The sequence below is a fragment of the Eublepharis macularius genome, chromosome 4 (genome assembly GCF_028583425.1).
Source record: "Eublepharis macularius isolate TG4126 chromosome 4, MPM_Emac_v1.0, whole genome shotgun sequence".
Classification (NCBI taxonomy): Eukaryota; Metazoa; Chordata; class Lepidosauria; order Squamata; family Eublepharidae; genus Eublepharis; species Eublepharis macularius.
The window spans coordinates 107160084-107176728 of NC_072793.1; the positions used below are offsets into that span (position 1 = coordinate 107160084).

At 43.7% G+C, this 16645-nt stretch overlaps 1 protein-coding gene across 1 annotated transcript in view; it reads left to right on the top strand.

Annotated features, from left to right (window-relative positions):
- The window catches only part of SLC6A11 (solute carrier family 6 member 11), a 184891-nt gene that overhangs the window by 23529 nt on the left and 144717 nt on the right, over positions 1 to 16645 (top strand). The window contains exon 6 of the mRNA XM_054976982.1: positions 13913 to 14045. Coding sequence (XP_054832957.1) covers positions 13913 to 14045 — 133 coding nt within the window. The remainder of the gene's footprint in view (positions 1 to 13912; positions 14046 to 16645) is intronic.

Genomic DNA, 16645 nt, shown 5'->3' on the forward strand with positions numbered 1-16645 from the left:
CCAGTGACACTGCAAAATCTTACTCTGACATGACACGCTTCTCCTTAGCTGCACTATTGGAAACTTTCCCTGGTAAATTAATATGAAAATATTGATACACAAAATGAGTTAACCAACTGTTACTGCTACTCAGAAACCTTTGGTGAAGAACATTGTTAAAGCACTGTTCAGTATTTATTATGGTGTTTGGGTGTGAATCATAGTGCACGTGCATGTTCTTGTACTTCTTTTCACGTAGCTGTACCTTGTCCGTCATCTATCAAATGCATGTTGTTGCTAATGACTTATGAAGGAGATGTTTTGATTACTGTTGTGGGGGTGAAGGAGCAAATGGCTTCTTTGTATTCTAGCATTGTCCAGTTTGCCTGGATGACTCAGTGTTTGTACATGGAAGTGTCTGGGTGCAATTATAAATAATTTTGTGCATGTATATTCTTGACCTGTGTGACACATCTTTTCTACCAACTGAGAGAACCCTCTCATTCTCCTATAATTTTGGGGAACTAGATTGGTTTTGAAATGTGCACCTTCCTATCAGTTGCTAGATGTTCTTATGGTAGAGTGTAAAGGCTTTGAGTTTGCTATTGTGGTTTTTATGTTGTGTTGTGCTTGAAGAATACATAGTTCAGAGAGTACTGAAGCAGGAGGTTCAACAAAACATCAAAGGAGATTTATTTATGTGCAGGTGGTACTCTTCTCGTCACCAGAGAAGATCTCACAAATGGGTACTCTTACCTCTCCCAGAGGTGGAGTTAAACCACTCTACCACAAGTGCTATACTTGATATTGTCTGCTCTCTTACTGAGGCAGACCTGAACTGAATTGCTGCCACATTTCTCTCCAACATTCCATCCCCTTCTGAAAGGGGCTCAGGTGTTAGCAGTCAGACCCCCTCTTCACGCTGAGAGGGCAGCTTATAGATGGAATATCATAAACCCCTTCTTCATATGCCATAAGTCCAAGGCACTGCTTGGCCCAAGGCAGAGTGTATGCCAATGGAGCAGGAGCCTAGAAAATTACCAGAACATGAGTCAGAGGAGGTTGACTGACTGATGGTGCTTCCATGCCCTGGAGAGATGCAGAGATAATGAAACTTCCTGATAAAACCCCTGTCTAAGCTCATCAACACCTTTCTATACCTCCCTTCACCCATTTCCCATAATCAAAGCTATTCAGCTATTCAGCAAATCTAGTAGGTCATCAAGCAGTATTTTCACCTATAGTCTACCTTAGATAGGAGGCATCAAAGTTCTCTCCACTTATTGTTCTACCTCCAGACAAACCATTAAGACATTGTCTTGGGTAGCAAAATGTCACAGTTGCCCCAGGAAACATTTTACTTTATAATTGGACTCCCAGCCATGTGATCTATGTGTTGGGACCACCATAAACCTCCAAACTCAGTTGAGCCTACTCTTGTGAAATGCTAGTCACTTTGCTTTCTCCTCCATGAACCTCTTATCTTCAAGACTAGTAATTATTGCCCTCCCTAAGCTGCTTTCTTCCCTTTTCCTCTCTGACTTTCTTAGGTAGCCTTCTATATGCGTTGTGTGTGGTTTTGGCCCCCCCCCCCAAGTTGGAATAAAGAGGCAGACAAAAGAATTGGGCAATAAAGGGCCACTTTTTATTTTATGGCAACGACATGAACTGCAACAACTAAAACCGGGCAAGAACCTAACCAGTGGTACAGGTCAAGCCCTGGGGTCACTCCCCTGGACTGCACCTTGACCTGTCTGGGTGAGACCCGCTGCCCCGGATGTGAGCCATCCAAATGTATTGCTGGGATCCAGCCGGCCTGGTGGATGGTTTCCCCCTTAAAGCTCCAAGCACCCCCGCTGTGGCGCATGAGGGAAGGACTTGTCCAGGGGATCCCACCAGGCAGCCTGCCCTCTCAACTGGCTGCTGTAAAACATGCCAGCTGATCCTGACAGGCTCCTAATATCCCCACCAATGGGGATGTTCCAAGGGTACTCACCGTCCCGTTAACACCCCCCCCCAACTAAATCCTGCCAATGCTAAGGTCAAGCCTCTGCTCAGGCCTTCATGCCCCACAGGTGACTTAATGTAAGATGCAGCCCTTGCCTTATGTCATCTAAAAATATGTTGTTGCCTTCCACCGAAAGGTGGCCCCCATCGCCTCTGTAGAGGTCGGCCAAACGTGCCTTAATCCTGGGATGGGGAAGATGAATGCCACACCCCTTCCCCAAACTAACTGGAGGGCCCTGTTGGCCCTGAGCCTAGCCCCTTCTATCCCTTTGGGGTCCAAAGCGTCATGCCATACCCAGTGCTGAAGTATCTCCGAACAAATGAGTAAGATGCCAGGCCACTGCTTGCTAATCCACTGCAAGTCAGCCTGCGCCTGCAAAGTAAGGGCCTTACCCTTTACAAGCCCAAGGTCATTACCTCCCAGGTGAATGACCAATATGTCAGGCAGAGGACCACTCCTCCCCTCAAACAGCAAAGGCAGGAGCCCTGGACACCTTAGGCCCTGGCGACCCTGCCACTCCACCATGGCCCACTCACTTAACCCAAGCTGTGACCCAATTGCTGTCCTCTTGGCTTGGTGGGCCGCCCAAAAAACCATGCTGTATCCGCATATAAGGATCTGCAGCCTTCTACGGCGAAACACAGCACCTAAAGAAAAAACAAGTCAGTTGAGGTTCCCAGCGCCCAGTGGGTGAATGTATGACCGATCAGCCTTGGACCTCCATGGGCCCACCCACTGGATAACCTGACTAGGGTAGCCCATGGCTGCAGCTGTCGAGACTGCCCCAATCCTAAAGGAATGGGTGCCAAATTTAATATTCTGCAGACCCAATTTTGTAAGAGCCCGTCCAGTAACTGTCCAGAACTGGTATTTAGTCAAGGGGGCTCCGTCAATGTGATGAAACAATAACCCCCCTGTCATCCCCCCAAAGTGCAATGTATTGCTTCAGAGCTGAGACTGGGCACAACTCTTATGTCCGCAGAAGGACCCAGCTGAATAACTGACCCCCACTGTAACTGATCCGTCTTGCAACGCCTAATCCTTAAAGTGATATTATCCCCCACAAACTTTACATCCGAGGCCATTAAGGCCCTCCCAGACACATCCTTAATGAAGTGGGCTACCAATTCACTTATTCTAAGAGCTCCTCCAAAAGGCTGTCAGCACAGCTGCATGAAATAGAGCCGTCTCATAACCAGAGCAGCACACTGATCCCCATACCACACTAAGGCCACTTAAGACATCCAGTGTCATAGGCTCCCTATCATCCCTTGGTCTGGCCAATGTCCCTCGGCTGGAAATGGAGCATAGGCAGTTTGTGCAGCAGTCAGAGCTCCAAAATCCTCGTGAAGCCATCACAGGAGCAAGGTTGAAATGCAGGCTGAGTTGGGGAACTGCTCCCTGGGCTGGACCTGAATGGCACTTGAGGAGGATCACTGGGGGCTGGAACAGCCATTCTCCTTGATCTCCCTGATGCGACCTGCCTGCAAGGAAAACAGACATGTGGCTAGGGACCAAACCCTGTCCAAGCCCCAATCCAGTCTTCTACATTCTGAGAGGGTTCCATGGTTTGGAGCGGCGGCAATTATAGTGTCACAGGTGCAACCTGCAATCAGGTAATGCATGACCCTCTGGAGAGAAAGTACTCTGTATCAGAATGGTCTGATCCTCTGAGGGAGACCATCAAGGGGCTCAGGCCCCGCCATCAATTGGGAGTTATGAATACCCAGTCACCTCAACCTACGGCCACACTTCCTTCTCTTCTGGGAGGAGCTCCAACTGAGGGAGTCTGAACAGAGTTCCCTGGGCAGCTGCCTCCATGGCATGCAGGTAGGCGGTGCTGCTCCTGCCTCACAGGCGAGCCTCACCTGCAGAGGCTGGCGTTTGAGAGGGTGCAGGTGAGGGGGCAAGCTGGCACAAATGAGTGAGCTGGAGTGGCCGCCACCCCAGCACCTTCTTCCTTGTCAGTGCTCCCTCACCCCTTCCTGAGCCGGGACTCTGGAGTCAGATAACCTGCAACGAGACTTGGGTGGAAGTTGTTAGTCAGACATTCTGGACTTAGCTCTTCTTTCCTTGAGGGAGTGCAAAGTACTCCCTGATTTCCTCAAAGTTCCCCCAGTGCACTTGTGTCCTGCCACTGTGAGCACTCTCTCCTGCCTCAAGACCTCATGGCAGAGCTGATTGGGTGCACGGAGGGGGGCCTGACCACCATGGGGGCACACACTGATTGGTCCCCTCAGTTGTTGCCAATCTTTTCTAATGGTTCTTTGCCCTTACTGTACAATTTAAAATAAAACTTTGGAAATTTTGGAAATTTATTTCAGTAGAGGTAGTGTACATTACATTTTTTTCATCCTTAAAGGAATATAATTCTTGTTCTTTTGCTACTTTAAATGATGAGCTAATAATTTGCCTGTTCTCTCTCCTCTTTCCCAATATGACTGGCTCTAACATGTCAAAGTATATTTGGCTTTCACTGACAATATGTTATTCAACTTGTTCAACCTTTTGCAACTGTCAATAGAGGTCTGGAGTGGGAGACTTATTCAACCTTTTGCAACTGTCAGTAGAGGTCTGGAGTGGGAGATGTAGCAAATTGACTTAACAAATGTTTCTGCGTATTTTTCATGATGTCTTTCCTTTCTCTAAGCGTCTTCTTATGAGAAACATATGCAATAATCCTTCCTCTAATGAAAGCTTTATAATCTTCCCATTCAATAGCACAAGTAGTAGCAGTTCCTTGGTTAGTATTTAAAATACTCTGCAAGCTCTGCTATCATCTGTGTTTTATCATCATTGAGAAGAGAAACATTAAGACACCATAAACTGGGTGGTTTAACCCAATATGGAAACTGGAGGACTTTGGGAGCATAATCAGAAATAACAGTTACATCTGTATCATAGGCTGTAATCTGAGGCATCAACACAGCTGAAACAAGGAAATAATCTAGTTGAAAATAATTATGATTCAAAAAGAAACAAAAGTATAATTTCTGTCCTTTGAGTGTAACACATCAAGGATCAATCAAACCTAAATCAGCCATATAGTCTTTTAGTGTAGATCTCACCAATGAATATTCTTTACATGGTGATATACTGTTATCTAGTTTTCATTAAAAATCTCCCCCCGCTAACAAATAACCGTATGTAAGTTTTACCAAGTTATTGAAACACTGATGAAACATATCTGGAGAATAATAATAAATAATAATAACTGTGCTTATATATTGCTCTTCTAGACAGATTAGTGCCTCACCCAGAGTGGTGAACAAGTCAGTGTTATTATTATCCCCACAATACAGCTGGAGAACTGGGGCTGAGAGGAGTGACTTACCAAAGGCCGCCTATTGAGCTCATGGCAGTAGAGGGATTTGAACCAGTAGAGTGCTGATTTGCATTCAAACCACTTAACTACTCTACTACAGCAGCTCATTCACATTTGGGCCATATATGTTAATCATAACCATAATGGAATCAGAGCTGACCATTTGGGTCTGTTAACACTTCTTAAAACCTCAAAAAAGACACATTTATGTATCAATATAGCAACACCATTAGATTGAGTAGACTACCTGTAACATATCTCTCCAGCCCATTATCTACACAACTTAGGTGTTTTATGCATGACCACTTTACAGCATTTCAGAATCTATTCTGCGTCCCATGTTCTCCCGAGTTCTGCACCTGTAAGGGATTCATGGGAAGCAGAAACGGGTTTTGTCCGTCTTTTCCACATTTCCCCCCTGTGCACATTGTTTTTTTTTTTAAGTCACTGTCCAGCTGCTGCCAGCGCGTGTTCTGTCCATGAAGAATCAAATACTCCCGTACTGCTTCTCCACACCTCTTCATGGGAGCTGATTGGTCTGTCTGAACCACACCCACCATCCTCAGCTCCTGAAACCTTTTTCTCGCCATTTTTTTAACGAAAGCACAGTAACACTGCAGCATTAATCACCAGATTAATATGCTTAAGTGGACCCAACTCAAGTGAGCTTGTTGTGTTAGTGACTACAATCTTCTACCATTTTTTTCTGACATAGAAGTCGAAACGCTGCAGCGTTACATTACTGGGGCAAAAAAATTTCCATGGAGCTGCCCGAGAGTACCCACTGACTTGGTGCGATTTTCAGGCAGGCTGATAGGCAAATTATGGGCAGACGGTGGGAGGTGGGGTGAAGAAACTGCCCCCAGCCAGGTGGGGTGAAGAAACTGCCCCCAGCCAGCACAGTGCCAAAGCGCATTATCATTGGCAGCCCACAAGGGCAGGGGAATGTGCCAAGCCTACAACTGCCTCTGCTGCCAAGCCTGAAGCCTCCACCACCCAAAAGTCCCCTGCCAATCCTTGCCAAAGCAATTTTTGTGGGCGCAGTATTGTCAAATTAACAATTGTCAGCACTTGGAAGAGGAGGGGAATGATGGACAGCAGATGTAGTAATGTTGCAATGTTATTACGCAGGCACGAAATTAAAAAAAAAATGGCATGTATTGTGACTCCCCCTTAAAGCCCAAAACTACACCGATGCTTTCTCTTTCATCTATAATGAAAGCAAGACACCAGGTCGATCGGAGCAAATGCTCAGAATGGCCAATTTAAAGTGACCATGCATGAAACACTTTATTGTTATCACTTGCCGTTATATGTCTTTTGTAAAAAAGCCACATCAGTATTAAGAGATAACCTTTTTAGAGATAACCTTTTAACACTTAGTAGCATCCCTCATGCCCTTAACATTCCATGATATGTTAAACATAAATCCAGAAAATAGTGTATCCAATCAACAAAATCCATTTCCCTTATCACAGTGTAGATGCAAAATATCACATAGAGAACCTTACTATGAATAAAATACTTGTCAAAAATAATAAAGAAGTACTCACGGCAGAAAAATTACTGATTTAAACAGAATATGTAAAACCATAATTCTGTAAGTCAACCACCAGCTACCCACCAAAGCAATACCTGTCCCATACCAAAAGTAAAAAAAGGGAAAAAGGGAAAAAAATAAAAGGTGTTTTAAAGAGAATTTTTTTTTTGCTCCTATGTAAGATGCCATGGCAAACAATGAGATCAGTGAGAGGAGAGAATTCAGCATGTTTTGGCAATGATGTACAGTCTTGTGCTGCTGCATCACTGTCATGGAGCAGTCATGCACTGTTGTATCTGTATTGCAGAGGGGGTTGCAGCTGGAGCATCATTCCCTCTTCTCTCTACAGTGATGTCAGTGGTTGATTTCCTCCACTAATCTCAGTAGTCCTGTACTTGGCTAGGGTGTGGTCCCTGCAAATGTATCCTAGTTCTGTGACATATACAAATAGACTACCTTGTCCTTCAGAGGTTCCAGCTCTGGAAACATTTGGTATAGACATTGTTCATGCTTGCAGTCACAAGATAGCAAACAAAATGGAGATTATGTCACAATGCTGCAATATGATCAATGTCTGTAAGGCGGCATGTGGAGAGGCAAGAGTGGGGATCATACCTGCTAGCCTTGTCCCTGCTTATAGATGTTTTTACAAATGTTGCCACAGATCCTATATGCGTACAAACTGCATTTTTAGGCAGCTGGGAACTCTTGGAATACAGTGTTCCCAATTGTATGGACAGTCTACAAGTTTATAGTTTTTATATAGACTGTGTGCTGAACTGGGGTTAAGCATGCATTGGCATAGGGTGGGGCTAGCAGTCACAATACTGTGCATGCACATACCGAGCTTGTTAAAGGTTGTGTGCAGACAGTGAATGTTTCTGCTTCTTCTTGCTGTGGCTTTCCACTTCCCCAATCTCACAGTAGGGTTAGGCTGGGGGAGCGCTCCATCAGCAACAGGACTTTTGCTGGTGTGTGGGAGGGCCTGAAGATATTCAGCCATGCTGAGCGTTGACACAGGGCCTATATACCTCTGTACTGCCTGATTTTCTGATTGCATATAATCAAATTTTACTTCCTGGACAGCTTCTCCAGAAGCATGTGTTCATTTTGAATGAGCTAGTTAATTTGGGACTTTAAATTATTGGTAGAGGTCATTTTCCTGGTCCTTTCATGTCCCTGTGAAAGATGTCTAACTATTCATGTAAATATACCGAGTGATGACAAATTACTTTATCACAAAAACCTTTGTTTCATATTTCATTTCAGTGCACCAAACCACACTGCTTTGGCACTATGGATAGTCATATTTACTCTGAAAAGCCTGAAAATCAGACTTCCCCTCTGATCTATTTCACCTGTAAAAATGATGAGAAAAGTAATTTTTGGGTGTCAAAAAGTATATAATGGGCATCCTGGGCATATTGCCTTGGATTTCTAAGAATAGAACTGGCTAAGTTGCTATTATGACTCTGGGCCAGAGTCTCAGCAGGGAAGCTGAGGGGAAGAGATCATGCAAAGCTATGTTGTGCCTGGTGAGAAAATCACTGCTAGATCCTGTATTTGTTTCCTTTCTCTTTCTTCTGTGTATTCTTTTCATGCAGAGTTTATTTCACAATGTACGTTATACATTGCATTTTTTTGTACTTCATGCCAGTGAAGGTACGTGTATGGAAGTAGCCAGTTAAGGCTAGGATTTTAGTAAGAATGACTGGACTTTGGTTTAGTGTTGTGAATGATTGCAGGCTCTGGCTTACACTGAAATGTGCTTGCTAACCTAATCAACACCAGCAAGCAGTCTCTGAATTCCCCAGTGATTCAACCATGGGAGACTGTCTCAGAGAACCTCTATTCGTCCTCTCTTGATGCTCTCAAAGCTGTAATGCTGATTAATAGCTTGGCCCTGATTGGCTCTTGAGTGATGCACTGAGTTCTAGAAAAGATGGCTCCTCAGCTCACCCTCAAAAAAACCGTCACTGTTTTTTTCCCACTGTAGCATGCCCCCATGCCAGACCATCTAGGCATGGAGAGGGTGCACATTCTACCAGATGGGTAAGATGAACAACAAAAGGTTGACAACCAGAGATGTTTAAGGTAGCAAGCTCTAAAGTTTTAGATAGGCAGAGTTTTAGATAGCAACATTAAAGCTTTTCTTGTTTTAAAATTGCATGTGTGTGAGTGATTAATGCTTTTGCAAACACTCCGTAAACTAATAAATCATAATTTTTTTTAAGCTGAGTCTAGAATTCTTGACTTAGGCATGGGTGCAGCCCAGAACAAACCTGGAGATTGGAAACCCAAGGCCTTGGGGAAGGTAAAGCTTTCAGTCTCATAAAACAAATAGAAGTGTGTCTCATTTGCCTGATCGCTGGTGTGACTGGTATCAGTGCTCAGGAATAGGAGATTGGGGCAGTTATCTATGCAGTATGGAATGGAAATGCCGTCTGCCTTAAAGAGAGAGCAAAGCAAAGATTTTCTCTTGGAAACTAATAGAAAACTTTGAGTGCTATTTTGAATGTATTTGAATATAATTCAGAATTATTGGTGACATGCATCTTTGCAAAGAACAGGAAGACTAAAACCTTAGATGGTGTAAATTTCCTGCCTTGTCTAAAATCTTTATATGCAGTAACGATTTAGGAGCTTCAGTTGGCTCTTATTCTTGATGAAGATCTCTATGTAAATAATGCTGAACTGCCAGTTTTAACATGTTTGATTCTGAATGCTTGTGCAGTTGCTGGGATTTTCTCTTGAAAGTTTGAGACAGTGGCCGTTTCCACATGCTGTTAAAGAGACGGAGGCATCTGGAATCTGTGAAAAAAAACCACCAGCTTTCAGTAAGTAGACTGTCTCTTTAACAGCATGTGGAAACAGCCAGTGTTGAGATGGAGATAGCAGTAGGAGCAAATGAGAGCAAGAAGGGGTTAGTTGCAACCAACAAGCACTGAACATACTGTAACAGAATACTGCATGTCAAGGGGTGGGGGGACAGAAGGAAGAAGGTAACATGACTTGTTTGAACACCTAACAGCTTCTTAAATCAGTAAATTGAGATTAGAGTCAGGGGATGCATGTTGTGAGGTGAACATCCCCTTGCCCTTGCTTTCTCCCCTGTCTGCAAACTAGGGCTCAAAAAACTTCTACAGAGAATTGTGCAGAGACACTACTGAAATGGAATTTATTTCAAAGTACTCTGCTTGCCAATTTATTTTCCCTTTCAGCCAATACCCTCAAGCAATTAAGACACCAAACAGTGACTTATAAAGAAATGTGAGTTTTATTATTTCAAAGCTCAGATGCATATATTCTCTCTCTAGCTCGTATGCATAAAGAACAGTTGCATCAGAAAATCTTATATATCTTAGCACTAATTGTTTACAAAATAAAAGATCAAAAAGGTTAATACGAACATCTCTTCAGAATAACAATTCCCTGAATATATGGCACCATACAGGCTTGAGTGACAGGTCAGTCATATAACACTATAATACACCTCAAATGCTGGAGCCATATTTTATTATGAGTTTGAAACACTTCTGAGAATTAACACTTCCAAGGCTGAAATCTTAGTTATGGAATGAAGACAAAAGGAAGTTTAATGCTGCTGGAAACTTTCTTATTATGAGTTCACACTGCCCTGCAGCTGATTCTCAGCATAGTAAGAGAAAGAATTTGCTACTGAGGCAAGTTTGCCTTGTGTGTGTTTTTGCCTGAATGAATGCTCACACATGGGATTTTGAAGAGGGGTCCCAAAAAATCCTTTAACAACTATAATAAAGTTTTTATTGAAAATACTAGGCACCACGGAGCCAAGAAATTTCATTCTTTTACCTAATGTTTTCAGTAATTATTTTATTGTAATGTCTCTCAGTGTTCCTCAGATGTTCAAAGCATATTTATAATTTCATATCAGAACATTGTTGTGACTCCCTTTTTATACCACCACCCACCATAAACCTCTTGTACCAGTTTGGGGCTTAACACGCAGTTAAAGGCCTTCACAACACACCACCTGTCTAAACCTCTATATATAAGATAGAGAACTCTGACCCGAATCCACACTGGGTCCTCTCTCCCATCTTTTCAGGGGCTCCACCAGACAGGTAGCCTGGTCCCTATATTTACTTTCTCTCACCCATCTACTACCCAGGGCCATTGGGGAAAGGGAACTTAGAGTTTACTTCCCATATATACGCTGCTACTATTTAATAAGTTTGGCCCATTTGTTGTGACCAGGTGTTTGAGTTTTGTTTGTTTCTTTTATTTCCCCTCAGCCAACAATTTCATGCCATCCAGGGTTAAAACGGTATGAAGAATAGCTTTTATTTATATCATAGGAGTGAATGAGTTAAACAGGGAATGGTTACTATGTATTATAACAGATGTCAACAGCCAGCAATCTCTCTACTGCCTCTTTGAGCAGCTGCAAAACTCTTCTCCCAGTAACTGCCTTTGAATGGACTTGCAACTGTCACTCCCGCTCCCACCTGTCCCACTCGCACAACTGTCATCTCCTGCTCCCACCTCCTGCCCCTGCTTACCTGGTTGTGAGAGGGGAACATGCCTCCTGGGGTGTACTTCCTGGCCATGAAGCACACTCCTGTGTGCTGCAGCGGGCCTATCTGGGCCCGGATTGGGCCTCTGCGGAACACAGCAGTGCTCTGCAGCGGCCTGATTGGGGCCAATCTGGCCCCAATTAGGCCCAAATTAGCCCGATTTCAGCTGCTGCAGAGTGCAAGTGTGCTCCCAGGGTGGTCCCCAGCCTGTGCAATGACATCACTTCCTAGAAGTGATGTCATTGAACAGGCTGGAAGTGCACGTGCGACCACAGGATGGCACCTGGGGGGACCTGGTGCCCTACTCCCCCAACATTCTGCCAACTCTTATGGCTGTTTCCCAGGAGAGGAGGCGCTGGAATTACTTCTGTTTATCTCTGTTGTATAACATAAAAATGCATGTGCATGAAGTTCTTGTCATTGTTTTTTTATATGTTAACTTTACACAGTTCTGTAGTGGAGAATGAATTCATTTCTTAACCAGTTGCTTCCTGTATTGTCTCTGAAATTCAATTAAATTGAGGTTTTTAAAGCAATAATGAAATTATGAGAAATTGGGGAGGATGGATTAGGGTTAGAGGTTAGCTTTAGGTTTTGTGATGAAAACCAAGGTTTCCCGATATTTATTTATTTATATGGTACACCTATTTTGTCATACCATTTGTCATAATTTTATGACAAACTATGAAGAGTTTAGGATTAGGTTTTGTAAGAGCAAAAATTAGAAAACTGGTCATTAAAATACAAAACCATGAAGACTAAAAGGTGAGTCTGGTTTATGAACTGAGCTTTGTGTGTGTGTGTGTGTGTGTGTGTGTGTGTGTGTGTGCGCGCGCGCGTGCATGTGCGTGTGCGCGCGCATGCGCGCGTGCGCTTATGTGTGTGTGGTGTAACTCATTGGTACTGAGTACTGGCACCTTTGGGGGGGGGGGCATGTCCTGAGGGAGAATTGGTGGAAATTGCTGCAGTATATAACAAAAAAGAAGTCCTTGTGAGTATATGATATCTGTAGATCAAATAGCACATATATTTGCATTCTGCATCATCAAGAAGCGCTGTTCTGCCCTCTGAGTACATGCACTTGCTTTTGCCTTTGTTTTTGAAATGTTTGGGGCCCATAAATCTGGAAGTATATGACCTTGTTAGAGAAAACTAAATAGAAAAACTTGTAGCAAAAATAAACATCGTGATTGGAAAGTAGGCAGGGTGCACAATCGTATTGTATATAGAACAAATGCTGCATTATTTCCGCAGCCAATAATATGTATTTTGTTTAGAGAAAATGATTAGGAAGTTATAAACTTGATTTAAATTATCTAAATTAGCAATATTCTTGGTGTTTATAAATCATGAATTGTATCATTGCCTTCATTTAAACCTATCCATCTTGCCCAACTTCTGCCATTCCAATCACCAGTCATGCCTTGAGGTGCTCCTCTCTCTGCAGTCTGCAACATATACTGTCAGTTGTTCAGAGGAGGAACCTCAGGAACTGCAGCTGCCTTTCATCACTGACTCTCTTGTCCCCACCCCCCACCCCCTGCAAAGAAACTCAACAGTAATAAAAGATGCATGAACTTCATTGTAGATGCTTCTGTGCATTCTGCTTGTTTTAACTGACAAGTTTCTATCCACCTTCCTAACATCTCTTCTTGTTACAGTGATATTTGTGATTTTTTACTTTAGGAGAATTTTAACACAATATTAAAATAATATAAATACAAACATTAGAACAGATAATACAATATTAAAATATAAATATAAATATTAAGAACCAATAAAATATAATAAAATACAAACATTAAAACCCATTATGTGGTTCTAATCAAGTTGGATAATTTATCTGCTTCTTTTACCTGCACCTGTGTGTAGCTGTGGCTGCAGGTGGTGGGAGAGCTTGCAAATGGGCAAAGGAAGGATGCAGAGGCAGGTGGGAGCACATGGGAGGGAGGGCAATAAGGGGAGCCTAGTAGTGGGCATGGCGGGGGCTCTGACCACTTTCTACCCAGGGACCCCCAAAACCTGGAAATGTCTCTGCTGGTTGCATAGGGTGCAGGGGTTTGCAACTCTTTCATAAGAGTTTCATAAGGGTTTATTTGAAATTTGATTTTTTTCCCTAGAAAACAAAGACGTTTATACTTTTAAATTCCGTATATAGATATAGATATGGATATAGATATAGATATAGATATACACACCCCAAAAGGAAAAAAAAGTTTCCCCCTGTCTGGATTCAAAATTGTCAAACATTTAATATCTGTAGGTGTTCACTCCTATATGTGCTACAGTAAAGTGATTATATATAGTTTGTTACGTTTTCTTATTTTAACAGTACGTCTCACTTTTGGGCTATTCACAACACTAACGTATAATGAAAGGTAGGAATCAGTGCCTTGCTTAGCAGCCTGACAAATTTATAAAGACCAGATTTGTGTTGAATGTTCTACAGTTATAGTCTGCTTTGTTCTGAAAACGTTGTAGCAACTTATGGTTATTTTTTCTAGGCGGAGGGTATTGGCTATTTCAGATGGAATTGAACACATTGGGGAACTCCGGTGGGAGCTAGCATTATGTCTTCTGGCCGCATGGACTATCTGCTATTTTTGCATTTGGAAAGGAACAAAGTCAACTGGCAAGGTAAGAGTAATAGTTCAGTATATTAGGGAAGGCTACAATATTTTGTGATTATGTATTTAAATGAAAGTTGAGTGCATTGCATTCCTAAGCGCACTTACTCAGAAACAATTTCTATTGAACTCGGTACAGCTGCAGCTAGTAACTATGTTTAGGATTGAAATGTTAGAATTGACAGTCCAGACCATCCAAGTATTTTCTCTCTGTCTCACATATACATATTTATGTAGTAATGGGGGAAGAAAGTGGAATAGCCTTTGCACTGGACATCACCACCCCTACCCTGGGTATAATCTTTTAGAACAATTATATTGTTAATTATCATTACATTTACATTTGATACTGTGATTATATTTGCACAACTGTCCTTGTATTTGATGATCAAATTCGTTGATGATTTTTTATACACTATTTTAAGATTTTTTTATTTTAAATGAATAATGTTAACATGGGGAAGACACCATTTATGTCTTCCTTGAATTTTTAATTTAAGAAGGAACGTTGGACATTTCTTTCTCTCTGTGTTTCTCTTCCCCACACATATATTTATATACAGAAATGGCAGTTTTGTCACATTGTAATGTGACCAACAAACGGAATCCTAGCAATGCTATACAGATAGTGGTCAGCTCACTTTTCACTGAATTTCATTCAGTTTTGTTGAACAAAGAAGCAGGCTTTAATTTGAGGTAAAGTTGTAAAGGAGGATCTGCATGTACTCTAGACACTGTAATGACTACAAGAGCTTCTATGTTAGAAATGCCTGGGAAACACATGCTCATTGTTTTCTGCCATGTAAATGAATTTCTTCCTACGGAGAAGAAGTAGGTAATATACAATGGCTGTCTAACACTCTTGAGTGGTAGTGGAAAGTCCAGCCATTATTATTTGCACCTCCAAGCAATATTCAGCCCCCCTTCACATATTCCTTGCTTGTCAGAATGACATGAACTTCACTAAGTTATATTTTAAAAATGTGACATTGGTTGAGATATCACATTTCCCTGTATCTAGGATATTCTGAAAGGCAGGGGGGGTTAACTAGCTAGAAAGGGGAAAGCATTATTATAACTTTGAGCATTAAAGCACTTGTACCTGTAGGAGGCCTAATCTTTACTAGAAAGCTTGCAAGGAGAAGATTAAGAGGAGATATTAAAAGTTCTAAAGTTAGGAATGTGTAGGCGTCCCTATGATTGAGGGCACTAGGAACAATGGAGAAATTTTCTGCTTGTATATGAAAAGGGCATGATATGAATGAATGCTTTTGCTTTGCCCAAAGATCAGGGCCTGATCTAGGGTTGCTGGCGCCCAGGGCAACCCAAGCCTGACACCTCCCGGCATTGCGTTATGACATCACTTCAGTGACATCATCATGCAGGGCGGTGCGTGCCGCCTGCGCAGCAAGCTGGGTGCCCTGGTGTGCCGCAGAGTTGGTGGAGGCAGCATGGGGGACTGGGAAGCCACCCGCATCATTTGCCTGCCCGGTAGGGTTGCTGGCCACACCCTGTCCTGCAGGGCAGGTGAATGGCGTGGGTGGCCTCCCAGCCCCCTGCGCTGCATTTTGCCTGCCCCACAGGACAGGAGGCGCGCAGCAAGCCAGACGCCCCCTATCCTGTGGGGCAGGCAAAAGGCAGCGTGGGGGGCTGGAAGACTGCTTGCGCTGCCGCCCGCGCGCTCCTGGCAGCTGGCAGCTGCACCCAGTGCCCCCTCCTTGGTGGCACCGGGGGCAGACTACCCCCTGCCCCCCTCAATCTGGCCCTGCCAAAGATGTATGTTTCATTAATGCATCAAGTTAAACTGCCAGTGGATGAGGAGGGAAAGCCCTCATATATAGGTCTATAGAACTAAGGGATAATAATCCTTTCATGGAAGGGGATCAGTCATAAATTGGCATGGAAAGTACTTAAATACCCTCAGGGAGAAAGTTTCATATCTTTACTTTTATTCTTTCATCCATCCATCTTTCTATATAACAGGAAAACCGTGTTTCAGACAACTTGCCTCTTATCCTGGTGCACCTCCAGAGGGCACTGCTATGGCAGAAAGCCCAGGCTGGGAGCAGGAGCATAGCAGGATGCAATGCCCATCCCCCCTGCCTTCACCCTTCTGGGATGAGGAGCGGAGCAGGTGGCAATGCCTGCCCTTGCCTTCACCCGGCTGGGTTCAGGAGTGGAGCAGGAGGCAATGCTTGCCCCTGCCTTCACCCAGCCAGGATCAGGAGCAGAGCAGGATGCAGTGCCCCCCACCCCCCTGCCTTCACCCTTCTGGGATGAGGAGCAGAGCAGGTGGCAATGCCTGCCCTTGCCTTCACCCGGCTGGGTTCAGGAGTGGAGCAGGAGGCAATGCTCGCCCCCGCCTTTACCCAGCCAAGATCAGGAGCACAGCAGGATGCAATGCCCCCCCCCTGTCTTCACCCTTCTGGGATGAGGAGTAGAGCAGGTGGCAATGCCTGCCCTTGCCTTCACCCGGCTGGGTTCAGGAGCGGAGCAGGAGGCAATACTCGTCCCTGCCTTCACCCAGCCAGGAGCAGGAGCAGGAGACAATGCCTGCCCCTACTTCACCCACCGGGACATGTCACGGAGCAGGTGGCAATGCCCTCCCCC